The sequence below is a fragment of the Populus alba genome, chromosome 9 (genome assembly GCF_005239225.2).
Source record: "Populus alba chromosome 9, ASM523922v2, whole genome shotgun sequence".
NCBI lineage: Eukaryota > Viridiplantae > Streptophyta > Magnoliopsida > Malpighiales > Salicaceae > Populus > Populus alba.
This window is the reverse complement of record NC_133292.1, coordinates 7,443,501-7,471,371: the sequence shown is the minus strand read 5'-3', so window position 1 is coordinate 7,471,371 and position 27,871 is coordinate 7,443,501. Positions and strand designations below refer to the sequence as shown.

The following is a 27,871-nucleotide window of genomic DNA, read 5'->3' as shown; positions in this document are numbered from 1 at the left end:
GTTGTGCTTATAGGAGAGGGAAGGTTGCTTTAGTGGGTGAGAGAGGACAAATGAAGATTTTTTTGGTGGGTGAGGGAGTAAGGGGGCTTATGGTTTGAGAGAGGGAGGTGATTCTGGCGGTGGCGGCGAGGTTAACATTGTTGGCGTTGCTGATTTTTCTATAGTGTCTTTTCCTTCTTCTGTTTTTTTCCCTCTTTTTCTTTCTTATAAGGGTATTCTTTCTTTCTTACAGGGTATTTTTAGGTACTAGATCAATTATAATGACAAACCCTTAAATTTCAAGATTTTTTGTGGTTGATGTTATTATCAGCAACAAGTAAACCAAAACTGTGATTTGAAATGCGATGTATTAGCGATGTTTATACATTCAGTTTCAACATGTTTTTTATTAAAATTTATTTTTTTATTTTCAATTTATTTTTTTATTTTTAAATTATTTTCATATATTAATATTAAAAATAAATTTTAAAAAATTTCAAAATTATTTTAATATATTTTTTTAAAATATTTTAAAAAACAACAATTACCAAACATCTAAACAACTTATTAATAAAAAAATATATTAAAATAATTTATTTTAAAATTTTTAATATTAAAATCATAAAAAATATATATTTAGAAATTTTCAAAAAAAAAAAAAAAAAACAATCTTACAAGGCAAATACACACCAAAATGCACTACAAGTAATTTTACAAATCGCCTCATCCAATATTCCTTCCAAAGTGCTGTTTGTTTGAAACAAAAAGAATGCCCGATAAATCCGCTGCACGCTCCTCAAGTACCCCACCTCAATTTTATCAAGCCAAACACTAGACTTTGGTTTTGCCCAAAACTAGCTAATTACAGTTCCTAACTCGTTTCCTCTACAAACGGTTCGTAATTCTTCTGCGACACTGATCTATGCACTATAAAAAATTCAAATTCCCTAGATTCGCCGGACGTCCTTCTCCTTCGATTACCGTTCGATCAATTTCTCCTGTAAGTTTCCGTCACTTTTACTACCGAGAAAACAAGAAAAAAATTAAAGGAGAATATATGTTGAGTTGTGCTGACACTTTGATAAACAATTGATTCTTGAAATGCTAATTAAGTTTTCAAATTTGTGATTGTTTTACTTGGCACTATTTGTACATAACTTTTTTCCCTACTTGCTACCTGTTTGGTTACTGTGAAAATACAGGAACTGGAACTAACTAAAATTGTGATTCTAGAGATCATGCAATGGATCCCTTTGTATAAAAAGAAAGTGAATTCAAGTCGTCATTTTATTTTCTAGTTTTGTTGTACGAGAAGGCAGAGAATTATCTTGGCAATTGTGGAAGACAATTCATCCAAATTTGAAGATATGTTTATGCGATAAATATTATGCTTCGTTGCAGGTCGTTTCGTTTGTATATTAATGACGGATATTCAGAGCAGTAGTGGAAGTGGATTGGATGAAGCTCAAATGCAGATGCAACCACCTCCTCCTGGAACTTTTGTAGATCGTGAAGAACTTATTCAACATGTTGGGGACTTCGCTGTATCTCAAGGATATGTTGTAACCATCAAGCAGTCCAAGAGAGATAGAGTAGTGGTACTTGGCTGTGACAGGGGAGGTGTTTACCGTAACAGGAAGAAAGCTGATGAAGAGACCTCGGCTGAACGGAAGCGCAGAAAAAGATCTGGTTCACGACTTACTAACTGTCCCTTTGAAGCTGTGGGTAAGAAGGATGATGGGTTGTGGGTGCTTACTATTAAAAACGGAACACACAACCATGAGCCACTGAAGGACATTACAGAACATCCTTCTGCTCGTCGCTTTTCTGAGAGTGAGATTGTGTTGATTAAGGAGATGACAGAAGCTGGATTAAAACCTCGCCAGATTCTGAAGCGACTGAGACAAAGCAATCCAGAGCTTTTGTCCACTCCAAAGCATGTTTACAATGTTAAAGCCAAACTTCGACAAGGAAATATGACAGGCAGGTTACTTTGCAAATATTTTATTATCAAGCACTCTTTTTCTTTTTTCCCTTTCCTTTTTCCCTTACTATAACCCCTTTCATTCTGCTTTGAACATATTAAATGTGTGCAATCTGTCATTGTGAAACCTTCATTTCATGATCCAATGAAGTTGGGCTCTCTACATTTTCCAGGTATTTGATGAAGAATGTCAATGTTCAGATGATTAAGTTTGACCTTTATGAACTTCATGCACTGTGACTTTGGCTGCTTGAACATATTGTCGTCACTCGGCTGTTTTAGGTTTGATAATTTTTTTTTGAACCTTGTCAGACTCTATTTGCTCCACCATTGACTTGTACCAAGGCTGCTGCCACAATGAATTAAGTAACTATTAATGATTAATTATGGTTCCCACACCATGAAAACTCTTAAATTGAGACCTGAAAGTGGGGGGAGCTGCTGAGTTCTTACGCTTTCATGTCTTAAACTTAATTAATCCTATTACTACAGGGATGAACCCAATCTGTGCATTAGTTCTTTGCTCAGAGCCCCCTTCTTTGGTGGTACCTGGGAGCACATTTTCATGATGTATATCTCACACCTTAATCTATACAACATCACAGCATCTTTTGATCTTGTTGAAGAACATTGTATACAGTTATCTACTGGCAGCTGGCCTTTATTTAAGCGCCCATTTCCTTACAGTGGGTGATTGAATTTTTTTTTGGTGCAGTGAGAAATTTCAAGTCATTGAGACCTGATAAATCTGCTGGAAGGGACAAACATCTCTCAATTGCTGAGCCTTCTTGGAGGCAGCGCTACCCCATGGTAAGCCCAGACATAAGTGGAAGTAACTTAGATGAGAGGCAAAAAGAAATTTCTACCTTTTGAGTTATTCTTTTTTGTTCTTCCCCTATTTGGTGGGACTTTTCACTATATTCATGCTGGATTTTAACCTACCAAGTAATGTGTGCCAGAGGGTTCCTAATTTTATTGGCGGTAGACTTGTTAATTCACAGTCATTTGCATCCATCGATGTCATAAATCCTGTGAGTTTATTTCCATTAAAAGATCATTTTGGATTTATGTATCTGAAGTTATTTAGTCAATAATTATCAAGTCATTTGTTATGATTATGTTATCCAAACATGACAGGCAACACAGCAAGTTGTTTCTCAAGTTCCTCTAACTACAAATGAGGAGTTCAGAGCTGCAGTTTTTGCAGCAAAGCGAGCTTTTCCACAGTGGAGAGACACACCTATTACCACCCGTCAACGCATCATGTTCAAGTTCCAAGAGCTTATTCGGAGAGATATTGTAAATTTTTGGATTTATAAACTTCTAGCCTGCATATCTGTCCAATTGATGTGAATTACTACTTTTTTGCAGGACAAACTAGCCATGAGCATTACTACTGAACATGGAAAGACTTTGAAGGATGCACATGGTGATGTATTACGAGGATTAGGTTAGTGTCTTATCTGTTATCTGTGAGAAATCTCATTTGTTGACACTTTGCTCTACAAAGTCTTGGATGTTCCCTCGTAGAGGTGGTGGAACATGCTTGTGGATTGGCATCTCTGCAGATTGGGGAGTTTGTTTCCAACATATCGAGTGGAATTGATACCTATAGCATTAGAGAACCACTTGGTGTCTGTGCTGGGATATGCCCTTTCGAGTTTCCAGCTATGATCCCACTATGGGTAAGCTAGTTGAACTATCATTTGTTATTACCTGCCCTTCTGATATGGACTTTAGGTTCATTTCAAGTATCTGATATGTCAGATCACCATTGTATCTGCAACTTATGTGCTTGAGAAATAAAAAATGAGATCATGGTTATGAAAATAAACTTATTTTTTCACATTTTATTATTATCTGCTTATTTAAAAGAAACCATTCCTGCTTCAAAGCTCTCCAGAAACATTGACTAGGGAAATTACATGGTTTAGATATGACCACTGATGGTTTTGCTCTTTGTTTTTAAATTTTTTGTTTGCAGATTTTTCCAATTGCTGTCACATGTGGTAATACCTTTATTCTAAAGCCATCGGAGAAGGACCCAGGTGATTGCCAAATGATTCCTGGTGGTTATGTCTCCATTTTCCTGATATGGTGTATTAGATCATGGTAGCTGAAACACGCATTTTAATTTCATGTAAAGCTTTTTCACTATCATTATTGGTGCATGAAGCACATTACAGATGTAAACTGTTGGATTGCAAATCTGCCAGGATTTAAAAAACGAGGGTGCCTAAATGTCATGGTATAGGGGTACGTTTAATAAATAAAATAAACTAATGATGTTTATAGAATGGTAGTAATATCTGGCAGTGCAAAATGTTTATTTCCTATGAAATAATGGTAAATTTGAAAAGTGTAAATAACTTTAGGACCTGCATAAATTTTTTTTTAAAGTTTTGGGGCACCATGAGCCCATGACACCCCCAAGATATAAGATAGTTCTGCCTTCCAAAGTGTTATGCTATTTGCAGCTCCCAAGATTGTAGGTCAATTAGAGTTTCTGTATCTGCTTTTAATACGACTTGAAAGATTTTTTACTAGACATTTGCAGGTTACAAGAAATATGTTGGTTGGTGTTATTTCAGGGGCTTCTGTGATGCTTGCAGAGTTAGCTATGGAGGCTGGTTTGCCTAATGGTGTCTTAAATATTGTCCATGGCACTAATGTAAGGTTTTGCTTTAAATATTACAATTTTGGTTTTGCACTTTTACTTCCAGTTTAAGAATTGCATGCAGGTTATTGCTTGCATCATCACATGCCTTTGTGGACCATATGAATAGCATAAGAGGATCGAATTACATATGCTGAAACAAATACAAGACATTTGCTTTTAACAACTCAGTCTTTTTCAATTGAAGGCGTGACAAACAAGACCTTTTCTTTTATGTCCACCACACATGACTTGTTTGCAATGCGTCCTTGGTTTCATATGAACTTTTAACTGAACTGAGCTTGCTATGTGTTTGCGTCACTGCCTTATGTGCTGTTATTTTGCTTGCAGTGACTTTTCTTATTTTTTTAATTCTCATTTTCTAAATTTGATATGGACAGGAAATTATTAATGGTATTTGCGATGACGATGATATTAAAGCTATTTCATTTGTCGGTCCAAATGTGGTAAGTAATTTCAACCTGTCAAGTTTTTGCAGTAAGTTGCTGAATCTGCATCTTTTAGGTGTATATTATCACAGAATTTGCTATTTTCCCTCAAGTTGTGTGGATGGATTCACTGATTTTTGTTGGTTTACTTTGGTAAAAATTAATGACTTACCGCTTAAGCTAATTTTGGTTCTGAGCTAAAATAGTGCAGTCGAATTGCTATAGGAGTAACTGTAATGCCGCAACCGTGTGAAAGTTACAAGGATATTTGGTTTTGCTATTAGATGGAAGGATAAGTTTTTAGTGGAAAGAGATAAAAACATTAGGGATGAGAAAACAGAAAGAAAGGAATACGTGTGTTTGTGTGTAGTTGGATTCAGCGTAACCTTTAGTATTATTAAGTCAAGTTCAAGGTTGTGGATTTATTATTTGACAGTTTGCTCCTTGGGTGGGAGCTAGATTATTTGCCTTGTTTGAATGTATTGTTGAAGAGTATTTTAATCTTGTCATTATGTTCTCATAGGTTGGTGCTTATGTATATGCAAGAGCATCAGCTAAAGGAAAACGTACACAGGTAATTCCAAATAATGCTTTTAGTAAGTGTGCAGTTCATTTTATGAGGCTATATGGATGGCATGAATTGTTATTGGACATTTACTCCTGGCTGACCTTTTTACTTCAGTCCAATATTGGAACCAAAAATCATGCAGTTGTCATGCCCGATGCAAGTGTGGGTGCTACCATAAATGCTCTAGTTGCTGCTGGCTTTGGTGGTGCAGGACAAAAGTGCATGGCCCTGAACATGGCTGTCTTTGTTGGAGGCCTAGGCCCATGGTATTTTTTGTTGTACTTGTTTTAATTTCTTTGGATTTTTTTATCTAAAAAAAACACCTTGGATTTTAATCTGGTAAAACTGAATCAAAGTTGTTGGAGGTAAAAGTTGTAAGCATTTGTGGAGAATTTTTTGTTTAGACCTACCAACTTATATAATTTGTAGCAGCGATTCTTTATGGAAGTCAGTGGTCCTAGACACCCCCTTAGTGGTTGGTAGTCGATCACGTCTTTGTTTACCCCCTTCCTTCAATGGAATGTCTAGGAAGTGATTTATTGGCTGCTTAAGTGCTGGTCCAGGTGCACCCCTATCGTGAAAACAATAGCAATATCCTTTAAGTTTAAAAAACCTTGTTTGAATTTTGAGGTTAAATTTCTTAAAAAAGAACTTTTGCCAAAGCAAAATGTTTGAAAGGTATGGGGTGAATTATCTCAAACGAAGGCAGTGAATGAAACCATAGATAACAGATATATGTTACAATGTTACGTTCTTTTGTAAATTTATTCCTTTATTTTTTCCCAATTATGATTCAGTAGGGAATACTGGCATTTCCTTCACTGAGTTTGCTAGACCTTTTTGCCAGGGAAGAGAAGTTAGTAGAGCATGCCAGGGCACTTAAAGTAACCTCTGGAACAGAACCGGATGCAGAGCTTGGTCCAGTTATTAGTAAGCAGGTGCATAGTAGAGTCAGATTCCTGACCTATCAAGTTTTCCATTGTAGAGAGAGTAATTTTAAGTTATTGATATATAATAATTTTGATAATGAGAAATGCCCCATCATCTATGCGACATTTGAGAGAGTTTGCAGCTTCTGCTGTGTATATGAGAAATTCACTTTCTTCATGTATATTCCCAACTAGTGACTTTTGTAATTCATCAATGTTGTTTTTTACTCAACAGGAAAAGGAACGGATAATCACATTGATTCAAACAGGTGTTGAAAGTGGTGCAAAGCTAGTTCTTGATGGAAGAAATATTGTGGTATCTAGTTTTATGTTGTCTTCTATGATCTCAACAGTTTTCTTGATAAGCTTTTGCTCAAATTTATAGTATGTGTTCTTTTTATCAACAATAAGATAAGATAATTTTGTTTAATTTACATCTGCACATGATTTTCACAGTTTAAATAGTTAAATTATTTATAATGGATCCTGCATAAATGTTTTGAATTCTAAATGAAAGCTGTGATGTGCTTTAAGCAATACTGAGAAGCTTGCCAATAGTTGTGTTTCTGCTCTGGAGTTTTTAAATGATCAAGCCGATCATTTTTTTATAATTCAGTTCATTTATTAATGCTAGGTTGCAGGATATGAAAATGGGAACTTCATTGGTCCTACCATCTTATCGGATGTCACAGTCAACATGGAATGTTACAAGGTAATTTATGTGATATTTACAGAAGTGACCTTGGATGGTTTCCAGCAAGCTTGACTGCATCATAAACTAAATGAGGCTTGTTGCTTGTGCAGGAGGACATTTTTGGCCCAGTTCTTCTTTGTATGCAGGTTTGCTGCTACCCATCCATCCTCCTATTTGTCTTACCAGCTATTTAGTCCAGGACACTAACACGTGTTTTTCTTGTCTCTCAGGCTGATAGCATCGAAGAAGCCATAAACATTGTTAATGGAAATAAGTAATCTCAACTATTACTTTCTCCCAGACATGCATAGAATTGGAATGTTTTGAATACTTGTCTCATGGTCTATGCCTGATTCTTTCTTTTAGATATAGCAATGGAGCTTCTATATTTACAACATCAGGCGTAGCCGCAAGGAAATTTCAGACTGAGGTTGAGGTTGGGCAGGTAAGATAGTCCTGTGCAGCCTGTCATGAGTCTGCTTTTAATGGTAAAAGATGAAGAGACAGTGAAACCTTCATCTGAATGACTTGTGTTTCACTATCAGAGGCCTCGCATGTTGCTGTCCTTTTTTTATTTTTTTTTTGAAATTTCAAGATTACTCCAATCTGCAAAGCTTTAGTGTCTGAAGTATTGTTGCCCATGTGAAACATTAGTTTGTAACAATTCCCTTTATTCATTAAATTTTTTATGTTTGACATGAACTGGAATTTTTGTAGGTTGGGATAAATGTTCCTATCTCGGTTCCGCTGCCATTCTCCTCGTTTATTAGCGCAAAACCATCTTTTGCTGGAGATGTCAACTTTGACGGTAAATATGTGTGGTTTGGATGATTTCTATGTGAATTGCCTCCTATTTGAAAAGCTTTCACGTTTAGGGGATCTTAGTTTCTGAAGTTTTAAAGTAGAGTTTCATAAACTGCCGCAGGAAAAGCTGGAATTCAGTTTTACACCCAAGTTAAAACAGTGACTCAACAATGGAGAGATTTAGTGAGTGACGATTCGTCATCTCACCTGTTGCCAAGCTCCTAGATACCATCCTACATAGAGACTGCTCCAGAAATAGCAGGGAGAAGAGACAGAAATTGCTAAATTATTATTATTATTATTATTTACCCTCCTGGACTAGGGCGAGATTGTACCTTCTGTTTATAATCAATCTCGTCCTTGTGTCCTGGCACAGAGTGGTTTCATTCTCTTTGTTTGCCTGGTTGTTTCTTCCAAGCGACAGCAAAAATGCTATGGTTCCTGGATAATGACGACCCAGTGTGGAGCTACAGGTGGTGATGAGGTTATTTTCAATCAAATGCTATAAAGTGATGGCCATGGTTCTCTCTCTTCTGCAGTGATTCGTTTGTGTGGCCTTTTAGAACGGTGACGTTTTTAAAAGCAATTAATGCTTCCTTCCTTCGATCTGTGTCTTCCCCTTCGAGTATCATGTATCTAGTTTTTTACGGAGTCTGGTGGGGACGGCCAATGGGCATGAGTACGGTTTCTGTCACTAGCATACTCCATTGTTGGATGCCATAAGGGGAGATGAAGCTTTTCTTTCTTGGGGTTCTATGGTTAGAGTAGGATCACCTTTCCTCAGATTTTAAGTAGGTCAGCTCTCCTCCTTTTTTCTTAAAAAAAAAAAATATAATTTTGAACGGAATTTTACCACAAGGGGCACTAATTCTCCCTACCAGCTCTTCAATATGGATAAATTAGCCAGCAGTTTACGCAGCAGTTTGTTTTGTTTATTAATATAGCCATTTAGATTAACGTTGTTCATCCTAATTTTATGAATTCTAAAATTAAAATTTTCAGTGATATAAAAATACTCAAACAAAAATTAAAATTTATGATTATTTTTATAATTATAAATATATGTTTGGAAGTGTGGTTGTAATTATTTTTTATGTTAAAATATATTAAAATAATAATTTTTTTATTTTTTTAAAAATATTTTTGATATCAGTATATTAAAATAATTTAAAATATAAAAAAAATAAAAAAAAAATTAATTTTAAAAAAATACGGATATAATTATATTTTCAAACATTCTCTGCCAAGCATTTAATAAAGCGCCAGATCATTGGTGCGAGGAGACTTTTGCTGTCAAATCAACTTCTTAATGAAACGATATTCTATTGTTTTTTTTACCAAACAAAAAACAAAAACAAGATTCACTCCATCCTCTATCTCAAAAACACAGTAATTTTTTTAATTTATTTTAACACATATTTAATAATGTTATTATTTAATAATCAATATTATTATTTTTTTAAGAATAATTTTTAATTACCTGTTATTTATAAATGAATTTAATTAAAAATAATGTAGTAAAATATATTATTTAAATGTTTATTTGGAAGTGGTGTGTTTGAAATTACAATCTGCCTTAACTATGATTTAAATTTTTTTTGATTAATTATATATATATATTATAGATTTTATAAATTATAATAAAAACTCTCATTTATATAGTTTTTCTAAACATACTTTTTGAACGGCCATAGTTGAAGTTCCTAATGAGACAAATAAAAATAGAAAGCGGGGCCAACATCGTTGATTGTAGGGAGTACAGTTTGTTCTTTTCTTTCTCTTCTCTTCCTGCTAGTTGCTAACTTTCCCTGCGGAATAGGACAATGTATATCCGTTTGGTCGGTTTACTTTTATGTTGTAAAAGTATTTTTTAAAAAATTTATTTTTAATATTAAAAATAATTTTTAAAAAATAAAAAAATATATTATTTAAATACATTTTCGAACAAAAAATACTTAAAAAAATAATTAGAAGACATTATTAATCACTATATATATATATATATCATTTATAAAAAAATCTCTTTTATTTTCTTATCTTCTTATATAAGTTTCTAGTAATTAAAAAGTTTATAAAACTCAAATTAATGATTTTTAAATAATAAATTTAAAATTTAATTAATTAAACTACACTCATAACTAATTTATTTTTTTTTTTTAGTTTAACGTGGGTGTCCGGGCCAGTTTGCGCGCACCTCGACTAATCCCACGGGCCCTGAAGTTAATGACCATGTAAGCCTACAGTGACCATCATATGAGCAATCCAAGACTTGAAACTTGAGACTACAGAGAAAGCAAATCTTTTGGTCCCAAGCTTTTATCACTGGGCCACCACCTAGATGGTTATAAGTAATGGATATATCCAAGGTGTTAAAGAATAGCAATTAAATAAGACCTTTTTCTTCCTATATTTACAATTCTGCATTTGATAAAATCAGATTTTCATTCTTAGAATCTTTGCTCAAATTTAATTGTATGTTAACATTTTCCTTTTAAAAAAAAACAAGGCAAATTAGGAAAACTTTATCTAATATGACACGTTATAAAATAACTTTTGAATCTCCACCGTCAGATAGCACGTAATTCCAATCCATCGGCTCACATCCCAACAAATCAATGTCTTTAAATCTCAACTCGTCTGCTGGTCACAACACTAATCACTCTTTACTACCAAGCAAAAAACTGATATATCTTTTTTTAAAAAAAACATTTATCCTAAAAACATCAAAATCGTTGAATCAAAGTAGACAACCCCCAAAAAAAAAAAAAAAACTATGTTGCCTCTTAAAATCTCGATTCAACGAGGTAAGAAACTTGCGCAAGATGATTTCATAACTAATCATCAATCAGTTATTTAAGCCGTGTTACAAGGTAATCTTGATTTATTTTGATCCTTTTGGTTTTTTTTTTCAGCGAGAAATCTAAAGGCCTTGAAGCCTTCGATCTTTGCTTTAAGAAGCTCTTATTATTTTTCCACTGGTGTTGTTGAGCCTTCTTCAAGCCTCCGTAGCCCTCCGGTAATACACTCTGTATACATACATACATACTGTGTATATACGATGCTTTATGGTCTGTTTGGTCTCTTAGAAAGTTCTTCAAAAGCTTGAGAAACTCTACTTCACTTATCTAATTTATACAAGATTATTATTGCTTTCTTCATCTCATTTTTCTGATTTTTTTTGTTGTATCAGAGAGTCCCGAATCTTATTGGAGGAAAGTTCGTTGATTCGCAATCATCTTCAACCATTGATGTGATAAATCCCGTGAGTATATGAACTTATAATGTTCTTTCTCTCGTTTATTGGAAGTTGTTGTGGTTTTGGGTTTAATGGATTGACATTTGGGGATAGGCAACACAAGAAGTTGTATCACAAATTCCTTTGACGACGAATGAAGAGTTCAAAGCTGCAGTCTCTGCGGCAAAGCATGCTTTTCCGGCGTGGCGTAACACGCCAATTACTACCCGTCAGCGTGTCATGCTCAAGCTTCAAGAGCTTATTCGTAGAGACATTGTAAGCATACTAGATTTTGTTTTGTCGTATGTTGTTGTTGCGTTTTATTCGTATTATTTTTTTATTGGCTTTTGTTTGATGATTAGAATCACTTTGATCTTGTCGTAGGATAAGCTTGCGATGAATATTACTACTGAACAGGGGAAGACCTTGAAGGATGCTCATGGAGATGTTTTCCGTGGGCTAGGTTAGTCTATCTTTTATTCTCTTTCCTAAAATCTCTTTCGGTGAAAAGATTGCAGTTGATTGCTTCTATTGTTTCTCAATTTTGATTGTTTTCTCATACAGAGGTGGTGGAACATGCTTGTGGAATGGCAACTTTGCAGATGGGAGAGTATGTCCCAAATGTGGCAAATGGAATTGATACCTTTAGCATCAGAGAGCCACTTGGTGTATGTGCTGGGATTTGCCCATTCAACTTTCCGGCAATGATTCCTTTATGGGTAAGCCTTCAGTATTCTTCTTCACAATTTGTTTTTTCCATGAATTTACGATGCCTGCATATTTCATTATCACAGAGGTGGAACTTAAATTTTGCTGTTAAGATGAAAACATGCAGTTAACCAGGCCAACTTCTAGCTTCATCTTGAAGTTGATCATGTTTCACAACTGTACAAACATTTAAAGGATTCTCTTGTTGTGAACAAATCTTGAGTTCTCAAAGAAAAAAAGTAATTTAAAAACGTGTATGCCACCTTTTTTGCTGCAGATGTTCCCTGTTGCAGTTACATGTGGCAATACCTTTGTCTTGAAGCCATCGGAGAAAGATCCTGGTGAGAATTTACTTGTCCATGCTTTGTGTAAAAGGTTTGGAGCACCTCTTCATGGTACCAAGTTGTGTTGTATTCAGGCAAGAGAGATGCTTCCTATCTTCTCTGGTCATGTATATGTGGTATAAAAGCTTTTAGAAGTTGGTTACACTGATAATGTAATAGCTTCCTATGGGTATTGGAAGCACCTTTGGCCAAGAATTGTGGGACTTACCATCGGGTGACCTCTTTTATCCAATAAGGAAAGTGTTTGGAAGCTTGAATCTTGTGTCAGATTTTCTGCTCCTGTCATAAATGGTGTTTGTCTTTCATTTTCCTCTTATTAAAAATAGCTTTCCACTTTGAATAGTTAATGGAAATTGTTCAAAGATTTGAAAATTGCACCTGGCATATCCATAGGATGCTTTCTCTTGCATTTTTTAGTAATGTGAAGAAATGTAGTTTTGAAAGTCCTGGAAAATTCGGGCAAACAGCATTGGTCTGGGACAAAGGCAGTCTCTGCCTAGATGTTCACTAATCATAGTTCCAAATCCAGGCATATCTGCACAGAAGAATCAATCATTGTACTTTTATCCATAGCAGTAACTTTGTTCTTCGGTGGTGAAACAGGTGCTTCTACAATACTTGCGGAATTGGCCATGGAGGCTGGTTTACCTAATGGTGTCTTAAATATTGTTCATGGCACCAATGTATGATTTTGCTCAACAATAAGCTCTTTTTAGCTAATTAATCTCTATTGTGATTTATTAGCTATAGCTTCCTAAGAAAATAATCTAGACAAATAGGATTTTGTTTAATTGATTCTAAATTATTAAGATTTGGAGTTTCATTTGCAGAGTTTTTAGTAAATCTACATAATTAAAGGGCTTTGACATAGTGGAAAAACAATTATATTTGCTGTAGTTATTTATACCTATGATACGGACTTGTGGTTTTTGTTTATTGATGTGTCTTTTACATCATTGTTTTTATAATGTGTTTCTATTTGTGGCAGGATATTGTTAACGCTATCTGTGATGACGAAGACATTAGAGCTATATCATTTGTGGGTTCTAATACTGTAAGTTACTCGGCACGATATCCAGGTTTTCCCAATTAATGTTTGATGGTCTTACATTTCACTCCTCAAGCATTCTGAGAAAAATGAAGATCCTGAACAAGATCAGTTTTTAGGTGGATAATCTTTAAATTATTCTCTTGCTATTTTTGGGTGGGCACCATTCTGGAGATAATTGCATTTTTCTGCAAAATTGATTTGTTATTATCTACCTGATAGTCACATTAGTACTTGATGTTTTGTTATCATATTCACAGGCTGGAATGCACATATATTCAAGGGCATCAGCTAAAGGAAAACGTGTACAAGTGGGTTCACATCATTTCTTTAGTAATAACTATTCAGTCTCTTGGGATTAATATGATTTCTTCAGGTTGGAATTAACTGGCTATCTGTATTCTTTTGTGCAGTCCAACATGGGAGCTAAAAACCATGCAATCGTCTTACCTGATGCCAACACTGATGCCACTTTGAATGCCTTGGTAGCTGCTGGTTTTGGCGCAGCGGGACAGAGATGTATGGCACTGAGCACCGTAGTTTTTGTTGGAGACTCACAGTCATGGTAAGTTTGTTTCCAATTAAAATCCACAACTCATTGACTTAATATCTTCTAGCTGGATTTTTCAAATAATCTGCTGTCAGTTAGCTAGCTGCAAAGGAAAATGCTGTTGAGAGAATGATTTTTGAGCCATGTCAAGGAATCTGGATCGGTTTTAGTAGCCAGAATAGGACACAGCTCCTTTGTTGAGAGTTGGCACATGCATGTCATCATGTTACTTAGGGAGGAGGCATTTGTCTGTGTAGGTGGGTTCTGAGGCCGCACACAAGATTTAGCCTTTATCACTGTTTGCACAGTTGTACATAGATCACATCCCCTTACAAATGTACATAGATCACATCCCCTTGCAAACTTTTACTATGTTGTTTTATAAAATTAGAAAATAAGAGTAACTTGGTGATTGGCCGAGACGTAATTGTATAACATAGAACCTTTTCAAACTTTTCTAGGGAGAATAAACTGGTGGAATGTGCAAAGTCTCTAAAAGTAAATGCAGGAACAGAACCTGATGCAGACCTTGGTCCAGTGATCAGCAAACAGGTATCTTTAAGAATTATTCTTAACCTGTTCTGCACCACCATGATCAAACTTTTACTTGGAAATTTTCTCTGTTTTTGCAGGCCAAGGAACGAGTATGCAAATTAATTGAAAGTGGTGTCAAAAGTGGTGCCAGACTTCTGCTTGATGGAAGAAATATAGTGGTATTTATTGCATCTTTGTTTTGTTGACGGGACCCAATACTTCTTTTTTATATAATGTTGAGTAAAGCCACCTAAATATGCATGTCAGACCAGAAGCATGGAATAGTGGAAATGATGGATTAATTTAGTAATTGCTGGAAGAGCAAATAACATTTCTCTTCGTAGTAAGGAACTGGATATACATTAGGACCAGTAGTCTTGTAGCATTGGCTCTCTTGGAAAGCAAGATGGATAAGGTACTGAGTTTGAGGCCAGCATTTGTTAATCTCAAACATTCATCAGTTTTAAATTAGCTTTGTGCTTTTTTTATTCCTCTTTCTTGCAAGGGTGCTTTTGCTCCTTTTATATCCTTTATTCTCAATAAAGTTTTAACCGAAAAGAGACTGTTCTGCTTACCAATTTGTTTCTGGTGATAAACAGGTTCCAGGATATGAGGATGGCAATTTTATTGGTCCCACCATCTTATCCGGTGTCACAGCTGATATGGATTGCTACAAGGTTTTTTTAAAGTGATTTTGTAGATCATACTCCAAGAAATCTATAATTTATCAAATTCCTGAATGTATGAAGATGTAGACTTCAAATTTTGGTGAAAAATTGACTGATCTACTCTCCATACATTTCCTTTGCAGGAGGAAATTTTTGGCCCAGTTCTTCTTTGCATGGAGGTGGGTTAAATACTCCTTTTGTGTTTCTGTGATAATTAGGCCTCTGATCGATTAGCATGGCAATGAATTGACTTCTTTCTCTTAACTTTAGGCTGACAGCTTTGAAGAAGCCATCCACTTCGTGAACAGAAATAAGTATTTTTTTTGTTATGACTTCTCATTTGCTTATGTAATCGTTTTTCCTTCCATGAATCTATCTGGTTTACATGCTTGTAATATTTTTGTCACAGATATGGCAATGGAGCTGCCATATTCACTACATCTAGTGCTGCTGCAAGGAAATTCCAAACTGAGATAGAGGCTGGGCAGGTAAAGAAACGAAGAAACACTGCACAATCATCAAAGAATATTTAAGGGGATACAACTGCATAATTTATCTGTTAAGGGCAACAATTTTAGCTCCCCACTTTACTAATCACTCTTTTTATGGCAAGATTTGATAGCTCAAATCACATAAGAGGAACTTTGAAAATTACTTGCAGGATAATTTAACTTTCATATTTTGTTGAAATAGGCACCTTGGCTTAACATAATTCGCTATTATCCAGGTTGGCATCAATGTTCCTATACCAGTTCCCTTGCCATTTTTCTCATTTACTGGATCCAAGGCATCTTTTGCCGGTGATCTCAATTTCTATGGTAATGCATACGTCCTCTAAAGCCTTGCTCTTTGGTTTGGAAACTGTTACCATTCTTATTTTCTTCACCAACATACTGGTTGTATAAAGCTGGCGGCCATGTAAACATCCTTGAGATGGTTAATTTTTGTTTCTTTTTATAAATAATTGCAGGCAAGGCTGGGGTTAATTTCTACACCCAGATCAAAACAATAACTCAGCAATGGAAGGATCTACCAGGTGGTGGTGGAGTTTCTCTAGCAATGCCGACTTCACAGAAACTATAACGATGCCATGTCTCTACCAATTATCATCTGTAATGCATTTTTAAACCATAAATAAAGTAATTCGAGGTCTTCTGCTCCCCCTTCCTTGTCGTTTTTAAGCACATGTATCCCTCTCTTCTCTGGCGGGTAACCAAAATCCTCATCGTGTCCGTAACAAATTATGGGCACAAATATTAGGTGACAGAAAAGCGAGGAACCTTTCACTCGCTTCTAGCCTTCCCACCTTTCCGTTCTAGAGACGGGAAGGGGAATGCATACTCGCTATTGTTGTTGACGGTTTTTTAGTTAAATGTCTAAAAGCTACTCACGCGAAGCAAGATTCTTGTTGGTACGGAAGCAAGATATATAGACACCAACACGAAAGGAAGGTGAAAAAGGAAAGGCCAGTATGGTCTTTCTATGGAGTAAATTATTTAAAGTCGAGGTTTTATTACGTGTTTGCTTCAGCTTTTATTTTTAGATGTTTTTTTTTAATATTTAATATTTAATATTTTTATATATTTTTTTATAATTTTAATATATTGATAAAAAATATATGAAAATACTTATTTGTTTACTTTTATAAGCAAAATATTATTTTAGAAAATATCATGCATTTTAATACCAAACACTCCTAATGAAATAAAAAACTGGTCCTGTGAGAAATTCTAAAAGTATTATTTTCTTAAATCTAGTGTGTTTTGATAATTTATTTTTACTGAATTCCCCCAAAAAAACCCGCGCTGAATTCCAATATCCTGTAACTACATTACCAGTGACTTTGACTTCAATTTGTGAGACAAAATCCTGTAAAGTAAAAAAGGGGTGGGCGATGTGAAAGCCACCCTCGTTCCCGAACTTCTGAAACACACCTTCTATATTTTTTAAAAAATAAAAAATATTATTATTATATATTTTTATACAAAAAAATACTTTAAAAACAACTTTCACCACTTCTAAAGGGCTCTTGTTACTACACCTTATGGCGTTATAACTATTGTGTTTTTAAGTTTATGAATAATAAAATAACATTTACAATGCAATAAGATTAAATATTTATTAATTCATAGTCAATTAAAAATAATTTAAATAATATTTATTCTTCTCCGAGATAACAAAAAATCTTTTCCGTTGAAATAATAATTAACTGTTTAAAACTATCATAATTATGGAAACAATTAGCTAAATTATAAAAAAGATCAGATGGTTCTTTATGGTTTATATTAACTTATTATTTATTTTGAAGTGAATAATATTTATTTTTAAAATTATAATATATATTTTGTTGTAATTGTATAATCAAAGTTTTTAAACTCAATTCGAGATAAGCATTGAGTTAGGTGAGTTAACTCTAGTCAATTCAGGCCAATTTATTTTTTATTTATTTTATAAAATATAAAAAATAACATTATTTTGAAAAAATATTAAAGAAAAAAACAAATTAATGATTTTTTATTAGTTTTTACCTGGCCTGATCAGTTGATGGATCAACTCGAGTTTTTGACTGGATCATATTGTGTCAATCCTCTCTTTATTTTTGTTGAAGCTCAACCTAGCCTAAGTCACGGGCCGCAGACCAGGTAGGTTAAGACAATGTGTATAATAATATTAATAATTAGTATATTACATAATAATTAATTAATTTATTGAGTAGTAAGATAAATTACTAAGACATAATTAATAAAAATATTTAAAAGTTTCCAACATGAAAGCACTATACAGTGACTTGGAATAACCATGAAAATGAGGTTCTTGTTTGATTGAAAGATGGCTACGTGTACAATACATCGGGGTTAAAGAGTAGATTTTGAAAGCACAGGGACTAAAGTCTAACCACACAGGGTCTAAAATCTAAATCACATTTATACCGCGCAGCAAGCCCGTAGGCCCCATGCCCCCCTACAAAAAAAAGTTTTATATTTTCAGTGGTAGTTATTTTGTAAAATATTTTTTATTTAAAAATAGTATAAAATGATATTTTTAAAATTTTTAATATTAGCATATTAAACAAAAAGAAATACATGAAAATAAAAATAAAATTCAAAAGCACAATTTAAGCTTATTAAGATAAGATAAGCTTAGTATTTTCCTAATAAGATAGGGAATCATGCATGGAGTAAACCCTTCCTTAATCGCAACATATCAATGCTTTTGGTATTGAAGTTAAAGAATGCTACATCAGGAAAATATCTCTCATAAGATAGATACTAAATTATATGGGAAACTAGAGAAGTGTCATTTATGTCAAGAAAGTATTTATGTCAATGTTAGCCAGGGTCCATGATGTGTTCCATGTCTCCTTGCTAAGGAAGGCTGACGTAGACCCCGCCCGAGTTCTACCCTAGGTCCCAGTAGAAGTCAAGGAAGACTTAACACTAGAATTGAGGCCCATAAGGATACTAGATCAAGAAGTGAAGGAGTTACGGAGCAAAAAGATCCCCATCGTCAGAATCTTATGGCGAAATGCTCAAGTAGAAGAGGAAACTTGGGAGAGGGAACAGTGACGCAGAGCTGTGAGGGAGGGGTAAAACTGGTTTTAGATAAACCAAACAAGGATAAGAACACACCTAAACCAACTCCCAAACAACCCATTTCATTTGATGGGTAGTATAAATACAAAGAGGGGTGAGAGAATGATCCATCTTCTTCCCAAACCAGCAGCTGCATGCCGTTCTTCCCTTCCCCTTTCACAACAGAAACGTGAATCAAACCAGTAGAGATTGCCTTGTGAACTTGTGAGGGAGAGATGAGACCTTGAGAGAGGAGTGGGCAGCTGCATAGAGGAGAGGAAAAAGAGAGCTGGAAAAACGTGAGAGGAAGAAGAAGGAGGAGAACCAGCAGTTGAAGAGAAAAGAATAGTGTCAAACATTCCTCAAACTTAGTTAAATTCAGAAGGTATGGGTCATGAAACTCCCTTCCTCTTCCCCTTAAGATCATAAACGAAAATGAAGAAGAAAAACCCTAAGAAAAATTGATCTAAGACCTAAGCCAGCTATGAAGGAAACTGAAATTAACTAAGAGAACTAGCAAACAGAAGTGAAATAAAGTCAATTTCAGAACATCTAACAAATCATGGTAGAGGGCTGGCTTTAACTATGGGGTAGGCCAGCATGCATGTGTGTGTGTGTTCTGCTGGGGTAATTAATGTGTTCTGTTGTGATGTTGTTGCTAAAATTAATGTGTTCTACTGTATGTTGTTGCTGAAATTAATGTGCTGAAATTAATGTGTTCTGCTGTGATGTTGTTGTGCTGAAATTAATGTGTTCTGCTGGAATTTGTTGAAAGATTATATGCTGTAATTGATGGTTTTCCATATGTGTATTCTGCTAGAATTTTGTTGAAGAACTATGTGCTGAAATTGATGGTTCTGATTTGTGTGTTGGGCAGCGAAATTCTGTTTCGCTGCTGAAACCGAACCTCCTACATCGAATTAATATTCGCTGCCGATTTGTGTGTTGTGCAGTGGAATTCTGTTTCGCTGCCGCAACTGAACCTCCTGCAGTGAAATTCTGTTTCGCTGCCGAAACCGAACCTCCTGCAACGAATTGATATTTGCTGCCGATTTGTGTGTTGTGCAGCGAAATTCTGTTTCGCTGCCGCAACTGAACCTCCTGCAGCGAAATTCTGTTTCGCTGCCAAAACCGAACCTCCTGCAGCGAATTGATATTTTCTGCTGATTTGTGTGTTGCGCAGCGAAATTCTGTTTCGCTGCCGAAAGCAAACCTCCTGCAGCGAATCGATATTCGCTGCCGATTCGTGTCTTGTGCAGCGAAATTCTGTTTCGCTTCCGCAACTGAACCTCCTGCAGCGAATTGATATTCGCTGCCGATTTGTGTGTTGCGTAGCGAAATTCTGTTTCGCTGTCGAAACCGAACGTCTTGCAGTGAATCGAAATTCGCTGCCGATTTGTGTATTGTGTAGCAAAATTCTGTCTCACTGCCGCAACTGAACCTCCTGCAGCAAATTGATATTCGCTGCCGAGTTGTGTGTTGTGCAGCAAAATTCTGTTTCGCTGCCGAAACTGAATTTCCTGCAGCGAATTGATATTCGCTGCTGAGTTGTGCGTTGTGCAGCGAAACTGTGGCACCAATAGCGATGCAGTTGTCAATGCCGAACTGGCTGCCTGCAGCGAAACAGTTGTCGCTGCCGAACTAGCAGCCTGCAGCGAACCAGTTCTCAGTGCCGAGTTGGGCAGCCCGCAACGAACCAGTTCTCGCTGCCGATTTCTACAATAAGCCTCCTAGGCAGGAATGACTTAAATGCTAGTAACAATTTCATGATATGATGGTGTAAAATATGGAACACTTGAATGTGAACATATGAACTCTTGAAAAAAGTGTGATGATGAATATGATTCAAAAATAAAATAAATACAACTGTGATGATTTGTGACCATTGATGTCTTAGGTGGTGCGGTCGGGATTGGACCATCATCAAGACAGGAACAACCCACAGGTGGAGCAGGTAGGTGACTTGCACCTTTCTTTTTCATAAGTTGAATCTTGAAATATTTTAACTTGAGTACTACCATATTGTTAGAACCGATATTAAATTGACGAACGCTTAAATGTTGATTAAAGGTTGATTAGCTTCGGCTAATTGCATCCAAATGGATGGGCGGGACAAATGAGTGATTAGCTTCGGCTAATGGCATCCGAACGGATGGCCGGGACAAATGAGTGATTAACTTCGGCTAATGGCATCCAAACGGATGGCTGGGACAAAGAGTGATTAGCTTTGGCTAATAGCATCCGAACGGATGGCCGGGACAAAGAATGATTAGATTTAGCTAATGGCGTCCGAATGGATGGCCGGGATGAAGGACTGATTTGCTTCGGCTAATGGCATCCAAACTGATGGTCGAGACAAAGAATGATTAGCTTTGGCTAATGGCGTCCGAATGGATGGCCGGGATAAAGGAATGATTTCGCTGCCGATGCAGAAATCGGCAGCGACGCAGTTCTATTGCCGATGCTGGATCGGCAGTGACACAGTATGCGCTGCCGATATAGAAATCGGCAGCGACCCAGTCTTCGCTGCTGATATAGAAATCGACAGCGACGCAGTTTCCGCTGCTGATTCTGGATCGGCAGCGACCCAGTTTCTCTGCCGATACAGAAATCGGCAGCGACACAATTTTCGCTGCCCATTCCTTGATCGGCAACAATGTAGTTTCTGCTGCCGATTTTGGATCTGCAGCGACGCAACTTTCGCTATGGAATCCAGATGGATGGCCGGGACAAATGAATGACTAGTTTCAGCGAATGGCATCCGAAAACTTGTGTATCTATATGTACTACTAGCTGTTACATCAAATTATAAATGTTAATGCTTTATTTAATTGCAAGACCATTAGTTACCATTATTATTATTATTAAGTATTTGCATTCTCTTAAATGTTTTGTACTGCTGCAGGGACGTCACACCGACGAGATGTCTAGGAAACCCGATACACGGGAACCTACTTTTGCAAGGAATTATGTACAAAACATCGATTGAACGTCAAATCTGCCAATTACCTTCAATTTACTCCTTTTTGCATCTTTCATCCAAAAGTGCCTTCAAAACATAAAACAAAGAATATCAAGGCATTTTATATATAAAACATAGGCAACACACTAGTTAAATGTGGGTGAAACTATCGAATAATATGGTTGCATCAAATACCCCCACACTTAGCTCTTGCTCGTCCTCGAGAAAGGATAGGTAAAATCAAATCAAAGTTAAATTAAATTAAATCATTATGACCAATCTCCTAATATCCTATCAATATCCAAGAATATATGCATTATAAACAAGAATAAAATCAAGAAGGATAAATAGTATAAATTTTCATGAATTTATTTACATGCAAACTTCAAAACTCAATTAATTGTCGGGATTTAAATGAAATCTATGCCATGCCAAAGTGATAGGTCCTCTCATTGATATACACTCCAACACTCACGTGTTTAGGGCTTATGTGTTTAAATCTCTCAAATTCAATCAATGAATATGTTCTACCATAAGCTTGGTCTTCAATCTCATCTCCATTACTAACATATTACAAGCAATGCATGAATCAAAAGGTCTTATTTCCGGTTGTAATGGGGCTAAGGTTAGGTGAGGTAAAAGAGAGTAAAAGAGAAGGTTCAAACCAAAGAAAGTAGAGCATTCTAAAAAATGATATTTCAAACAAGATATTCCATCAAAGCACATAAATTTTCCATCTTTTAATCATCAATGCTTTAACTTTTTTTTTTTGATTTCAAGCTCTTTCAACATAAAATCTTAAGAACATAAAGGAACACTTATTTCTTTCTTTCTTTTTTGTATATATATTTTTTTGTTTTTCACCTTTGGCAACTTGCCCATATTTTCATCAAGCATCACTTCTTCTTTCTTTTCACATAATTTCCAACCATAATTCCATAAGATATCACAAGTATATGCTCTACTAATCCTTGGCCAGGGGAAAGGAAAACATATATAAAGTTAAGGCTTATACATGGATAAAGCAAAGAAAAGATAAACAAGCTCAAAAGGGGCTTACTAAGGATACTATGCTTTAGGTTGGCTTTTTGGCTCAAGTGGTTAAAATTCCTATTGCCTTTATCATCTCCATGTATATGTGTAATGCGAATGTAATCTCAACAAGATATGAAGCAAGTTCTAGAGATGCATATCATTGAAAGAATGCACAATCAAAGAATATAATGTTGAAGGCTCAAAAGCTTACATTGGTATAACACTATAAAGTCAACATGGCATATTCTCAAAGTCAATCCCTAAACCAATTAAACCTTAAAATTTGCAAGCATACTCCTTCATTTGATTTATATCTTCGTCTATCTCAATTAATTCTCATAAATAATACTCATATTCTCAAAAACCAATGGGAGTTAAAAAGATCAAACATAATTTTTTTTATTTAAGAACAACAAAGAAAACTAAAATAAGAAAACCAAAATTCTCTCAATACCCCCACACTTAAAACAAAACATTGTCCTCAATGTTGAAATAAAAGAAAAGGAACATAAGAGAATGAAAAATAAATAAATTAAAATGCAAAAAAAATAAAAGATAAGGAAAAAGAAAGCAAATCTGATTTTTTTTTCTTTTTATGCTGGGTTGCCTCCCAGCAAGCGCTTTTGTTTTATGTCATTGGCTTGACATGTGGCATGCTCATTCTTCATAGATTGGTTCAGCTAACTCTACAGAAGCGGTGAGTTCTGCCGTCCAACCTTCATAGAAAGGCTTCAAACGATGCCCATTGACCTTGAGTACTTTGTTGATTTCAAAGGCAACTGGATTTCAGCGACCGGGGCATCGAACTCGGAATTACGCGAAACTTACCGAGTCAAAGTGTTTCGCCGTTTGCGAAAGAAGTCTGATGTAGAACAAGTAGCAGAAGCATACATGCTCAAGAGGGATCACCCAAAATTCAAAGGCAACTGGATTTCGGCAACCGGGGCATCGAAGTCGGAATGCCGCGAAACTCACCGAGTCAAAGCATTTCGCCGTTTGCGGAAGAAGTCTGATGTGGAACAAGTAGCAGAAGCATACATGCTCAAGACGGATCACCCGAAATTCAAAGGCAACCGGGGCATCGAAGTCGAAATGCCCCAAAACACACCGAGTCAAAGCGTTTCGCCGTTTGCGGAAGAAGTCTGAAATGGAACAAGTAGCAGAAGCATACATGCTCAAGACGGATCACCCAAAATTCAAAGGCAACCGGGGCATCGAAGTCGGAATGCCGCGAAACTCACCGAGTCAAAGCGTTTCGCCGTTTGCGGAAGAAGTCTGATGTAGAACAAGTAGCGGAAGCATACATGCTCAAAAGGGATCCCCCGAAATTAAAAGGCAACTGAATTTCGGCAATCGGGGCATCGAAGGCGGAATGACGCGAAACTCACCTAGTTAAAGCGTTTCGCCGTTTGGGGATGTTGTCTGATGTAGACCAAGTAGCGGAAGCACAAGACGGATCACCCGAAATTCAAAGGCAACTGAATTTCGGTAACCGGGGCATCGAAGTTGGAATGCCGCGAAACTCACCGAGTCAAAGCGTTTCGCCGTTTGCGGAAGAAGTCTGATGTAGAACAAGTAGCGGAAGAATATATGCTCAAGAGGGATCACCCGAAATTCAAAGGCAACTGAATTTCGGCAACCGGGGCATCGAAGACGGCATGCCGCGAAACTCAACGAGTCAAAGCGTTTCGCCGTTTGTGGAAGTTGTCTGATGTAGACCAAGTAGCTGAAGCATACATGCTCAAGAGGGATCACCCGAAATTCAAAGGCAATAGAATTTCGGCAACCGGGACATCGAAGTCGGAAAGCCGCGAAACTCACCGAGTCAAAGCGTTTCGCCGTTTGAGAAAGAAGTCCGATGTCGAACAAGTAGCAGAAGAATACATGCTCAAGAGCGATCACCCGAAATTCAAAGGCAACTGGATTTCGGCAACCGGGGCATCGAAGTCGGCATGCCGCGAAACTCACCGAGTCAAAGCGTTTCGCCGTTTGCGGAAGTTGTCTGATGTAGAACAAGTAGCTGAAGCATACATTCTCAAGAAGGATCACCCAAAATTCAAAGGCATTTGAATTTCGGCAACCGGGGCATCGAAGTCGGAATGCCGCGAAACTCACCGAGTCAAAGCGTTTCGCCGTTTGCAGAGGTTGTCTGATGTAGAACAAGTAGCTGAAGCATACATGCTCAAGAAGGATCACCCAAAATTCAAAGGCATTGGAATTTCGGCAACCGGGGCATCGAAATCGGAATGCCGCGAAACTCATCGAGTCAAAGCGTTTCGCCGTTTGCGGAAGAAGTGTGATGTAGAACAAGTAGCGGAAGAATACATGCTCAAGAGGGATCGCCCGAAATTAAAAGGCAACTGAATTTCGGCAAACGGGGCATCGAAGGCGGAATGACGCGAAACTCAACTAGTTAAAGCGATTCGCCGTTTGGGCAAGTTGTCTGATGTAGACCAAGTAGCGGAAGCAAACATGCTCAAGAGGGATCACTCGAAATTCAAAGGCAACTGGATTTTGGCAACTGGGGCTTCGAAGTCAGGATGCCGCGAAACTCACCGAGTCAAAGCGTTTTGCCGTTTGCGGAAGTTGTCTGATGTAGAACAAGTAGCTCAAGCATACATGCTCAAGAGGGATCACCCGAAATTAAAAGGCAACTGAATTTCGGCAACCGGGGCATCGAAGTTGGAATGCCGCGAAACTCATCGAGTCAAAGCGTTTCGCCGTTTGCGGAAGAAGTCTGATGTAGAACAAGTAGCGGAAGCATACATGCTCAACAGGGATCACCCGAAATTCAATGGCAACTGAATTTCGGCAACCGGGGCATCGAAGTCGGAATGCCGCGAAAATCACCATGTCAAAGCGTTTCGCCGTTTGCTGAAGTTGTCTGATGTAGAACAAGTAGCTAAAGCATACATGCTCAAGAGGGATCACCCAAAATTAAACAGCAACTGAATTTCGGCAACCGGGGCATCGAAGTCGGCATGCCGCGAAACTCACCGAGTCAAAGCATTTCGCCGTTTGCGGAAGTTGTCTAATGTAGAACAAGTAGCTGAAGCATACATGCTCAAGAGGGATCACCCGAAATTAAAAGGCAGCTGAATTTCGGCAACCGGCGCATCAAAGTCGGAATGCCGCGAAACTCACTGAGTCAAAGCGTTTCGCCGTCTGCGGAAGAAGTCTGATGTAGAACAAGTAGCGGAAGCATACATGCTCAAGAGGGATCACCCGAAATTCAATGGCAACTGAATTTCGGCAACCGGGGCATCGAAGTCGGAATGCCGCGAAACTCATCGAGTCAAAGCGTTTCGCCGTTTGCGGAAGAAGTCTGATGTAGAACAAGTAGCGGAAGCATACTTGGTCAAGAGGGATCACCCGAAATTAAACTGCAACTGAATTTCGGCAATCGGGGCATCGAAGGGTGAATGCCGCGAAACTCGCAGAGTCAAAGCGTTTCGCCGTTTGCGGAAGAAGTCTGATGTAGAGCAAGTAGCGGAAGCATACATGCTCAAGAGGGATCACCCGAAATTCAAAGGCAACTGAATTTGGGCAACGGGGGCATCGAAGTCGGAATGCCGCGAAACTCACCGAGTCAGAGCGTTTTGCCTTTTGCGGAAGTTGTCTGATGTAGAACAAGTAGCTGAAGCATACATGCTCAAGAGGGATCACCCGAAATTAAAAGGCAACTGAATTTGGGCAACCGGGGCATCGAAGTCGGAATGCCGCGAAACTCACCGAGTCAAAGCGTTTCGCTGTTTGAGGAAGTTGTCTGATGTAGAACAAGTAGCAGAAGCATACATGCTCAAGAGGGATCACCCGAAATTCAAAGGCAATTGAATTTTGGCAACCGGGGCATCGAAGTCGGAATGCCGCGAAACTCACAGAGTCAAAGCGTTTCACCGTTTGCGGAAGTTGTCTGATGTAGAACAAGTAGCTGAAGCATACATGCTCAAGAGGGATTACCCGAAATTAAAAGGCAACTGAATTTCGGCAACCGGGGCATCGAAGTCGGGATGCCGCGAAACTCACCGAGTCAAAGCGTTTCGCCGTTTGCGGAAGAAGTCTGATGTAGAACAAGTAGGGGAAGCATACTTGCTCAAGAGGGATCACCCGAAATTCAATGGCAAGTGAATTTCGGCAACCGGGGCATCGAAGTCGGAATGCCGCGAAACTCACCGTGTCAAAGCGTTTCTCCTTTTGCGGAAGTTTTCTGATGTAGAAGAAGTAGCTGAAGCATACATTCTCAAGAGGGATCACCCGAAATTAAAAGGCAACTGAATTTCGGAAACCGGGGCATCCAAGTCGGAATGCCGCGAAACTCACCGAGTCAAAGCGTTTCGCCGTTTGCGGAAGAAGTCTGATGTAGAACAAGTAGCGGAAGCATACATGCTCAAGAGGGATCACCCGAAATTCAATGGCAACTGAATTTCGGCAACCGGGGCATCGAAGTCGGAATGCCGCGAAACTCACCGTGTCAAAGCGTTTCGCCGTTTGCGGAAGTTGTCTGATGCAGAACAAGTAGCTAAAGCAAACATGCTCATGAGGGATCACCCAAAATTCAAAGGCATTTGAATTTCAGCAACCGGGGCATCGAAGTCGGAATGCCGCGAAACTCACCGTGTCAAAGCGTTTCGCCGTTTGCGGAAGTTGTCTGATGCAGAACAAGTAGCTAAAGCAAACATGCTCATGAGGGATCACCCAAAATTCAAAGGCATTTGAATTTCAGCAACCGGGGCATCGAAGTCGGAATGCCGCGAAACTCACCGAGTCAAAGCGTTTCGCCGTTTGCGGAAGAAGTCTGATGTAGAACAAGTAGTGGTAGCATACTTGGTCAAGAGGGATTACCCGAAATTAAACGGCTAATGAATTTCGGCAACCGGGGCATCGAAGTCGGCATGCCGCGAAACTCACCGAGTCAATGCGTTTCGCCGTTTCGGAAGTTGTCTGATGTAGAACAAGTAGCTAAAGCATACATGCTCAAGAGGGATCACCCAAAATTAAACGTCAACTGAATTTCGGCAACCGGGGCATCGAAGTCGGCATGCCGCGAAACTCGCCGAGTCAAAGTGTTTCGCCGTTTGCGGAAGTTTTCTGATGTAGAACAAGTAGCTGAAGTGTACATGCTCAAGAGGGATCACCCGAAATTAAAAGGCAA

The 27,871-nt window shown here is 37.6% G+C and overlaps 2 protein-coding genes across 4 annotated transcripts; both read left to right on the top strand.

Moving 5' to 3' along the window:
* Positions 1-704: 704 nt before the first annotated feature.
* LOC118048599 (methylmalonate-semialdehyde dehydrogenase [acylating], mitochondrial) lies at positions 705-8,667 on the top strand. 3 transcript variants are annotated; one of them, XM_035058357.2, is made up of 20 exons: positions 708-979; positions 1,381-1,962; positions 2,679-2,773; positions 2,923-2,994; positions 3,101-3,262; positions 3,335-3,413; positions 3,494-3,648; positions 3,948-4,011; positions 4,555-4,634; positions 5,021-5,086; positions 5,592-5,642; positions 5,751-5,902; positions 6,484-6,574; positions 6,801-6,881; positions 7,200-7,277; positions 7,370-7,405; positions 7,490-7,533; positions 7,626-7,704; positions 7,977-8,067; positions 8,185-8,667. In XM_035058357.2, the coding sequence occupies exons 2-20, from the start codon at positions 1,401-1,403 to the stop codon at positions 8,286-8,288; spliced, it is 2,142 nt and encodes a 713-aa protein (XP_034914248.1). In that variant the 5' UTR covers positions 708-979; positions 1,381-1,400; the 3' UTR covers positions 8,289-8,667. The 3 variants fall into 3 exon arrangements, 2 of the variants coding, with proteins under 2 accessions (XP_034914248.1, XP_073267526.1); XM_073411425.1 differs by having other exon boundaries at positions 1,381-1,966; positions 2,683-2,773; XR_012170759.1 differs by lacking the exon at positions 8,185-8,667 and having other exon boundaries at positions 705-979; positions 1,381-1,966; positions 2,683-2,773; positions 7,207-7,277; positions 7,977-8,037.
* Positions 8,668-10,706: 2,039 nt separating this feature from the next.
* On the top strand, positions 10,707-16,311 carry LOC118048598 (methylmalonate-semialdehyde dehydrogenase [acylating], mitochondrial). Its single transcript, XM_035058356.2, has 19 exons — positions 10,707-10,867; positions 10,976-11,079; positions 11,254-11,325; positions 11,413-11,574; positions 11,683-11,761; positions 11,863-12,017; positions 12,284-12,347; positions 12,954-13,033; positions 13,339-13,404; positions 13,659-13,709; positions 13,812-13,963; positions 14,410-14,500; positions 14,581-14,661; positions 15,082-15,159; positions 15,294-15,329; positions 15,421-15,464; positions 15,560-15,638; positions 15,878-15,968; positions 16,121-16,311. The coding sequence occupies exons 1-19, from the start codon at positions 10,837-10,839 to the stop codon at positions 16,231-16,233; spliced, it is 1,629 nt and encodes a 542-aa protein (XP_034914247.1). The 5' UTR covers positions 10,707-10,836; the 3' UTR covers positions 16,234-16,311.
* The last annotated feature ends 11,560 nt before the right edge of the window (positions 16,312-27,871 follow it).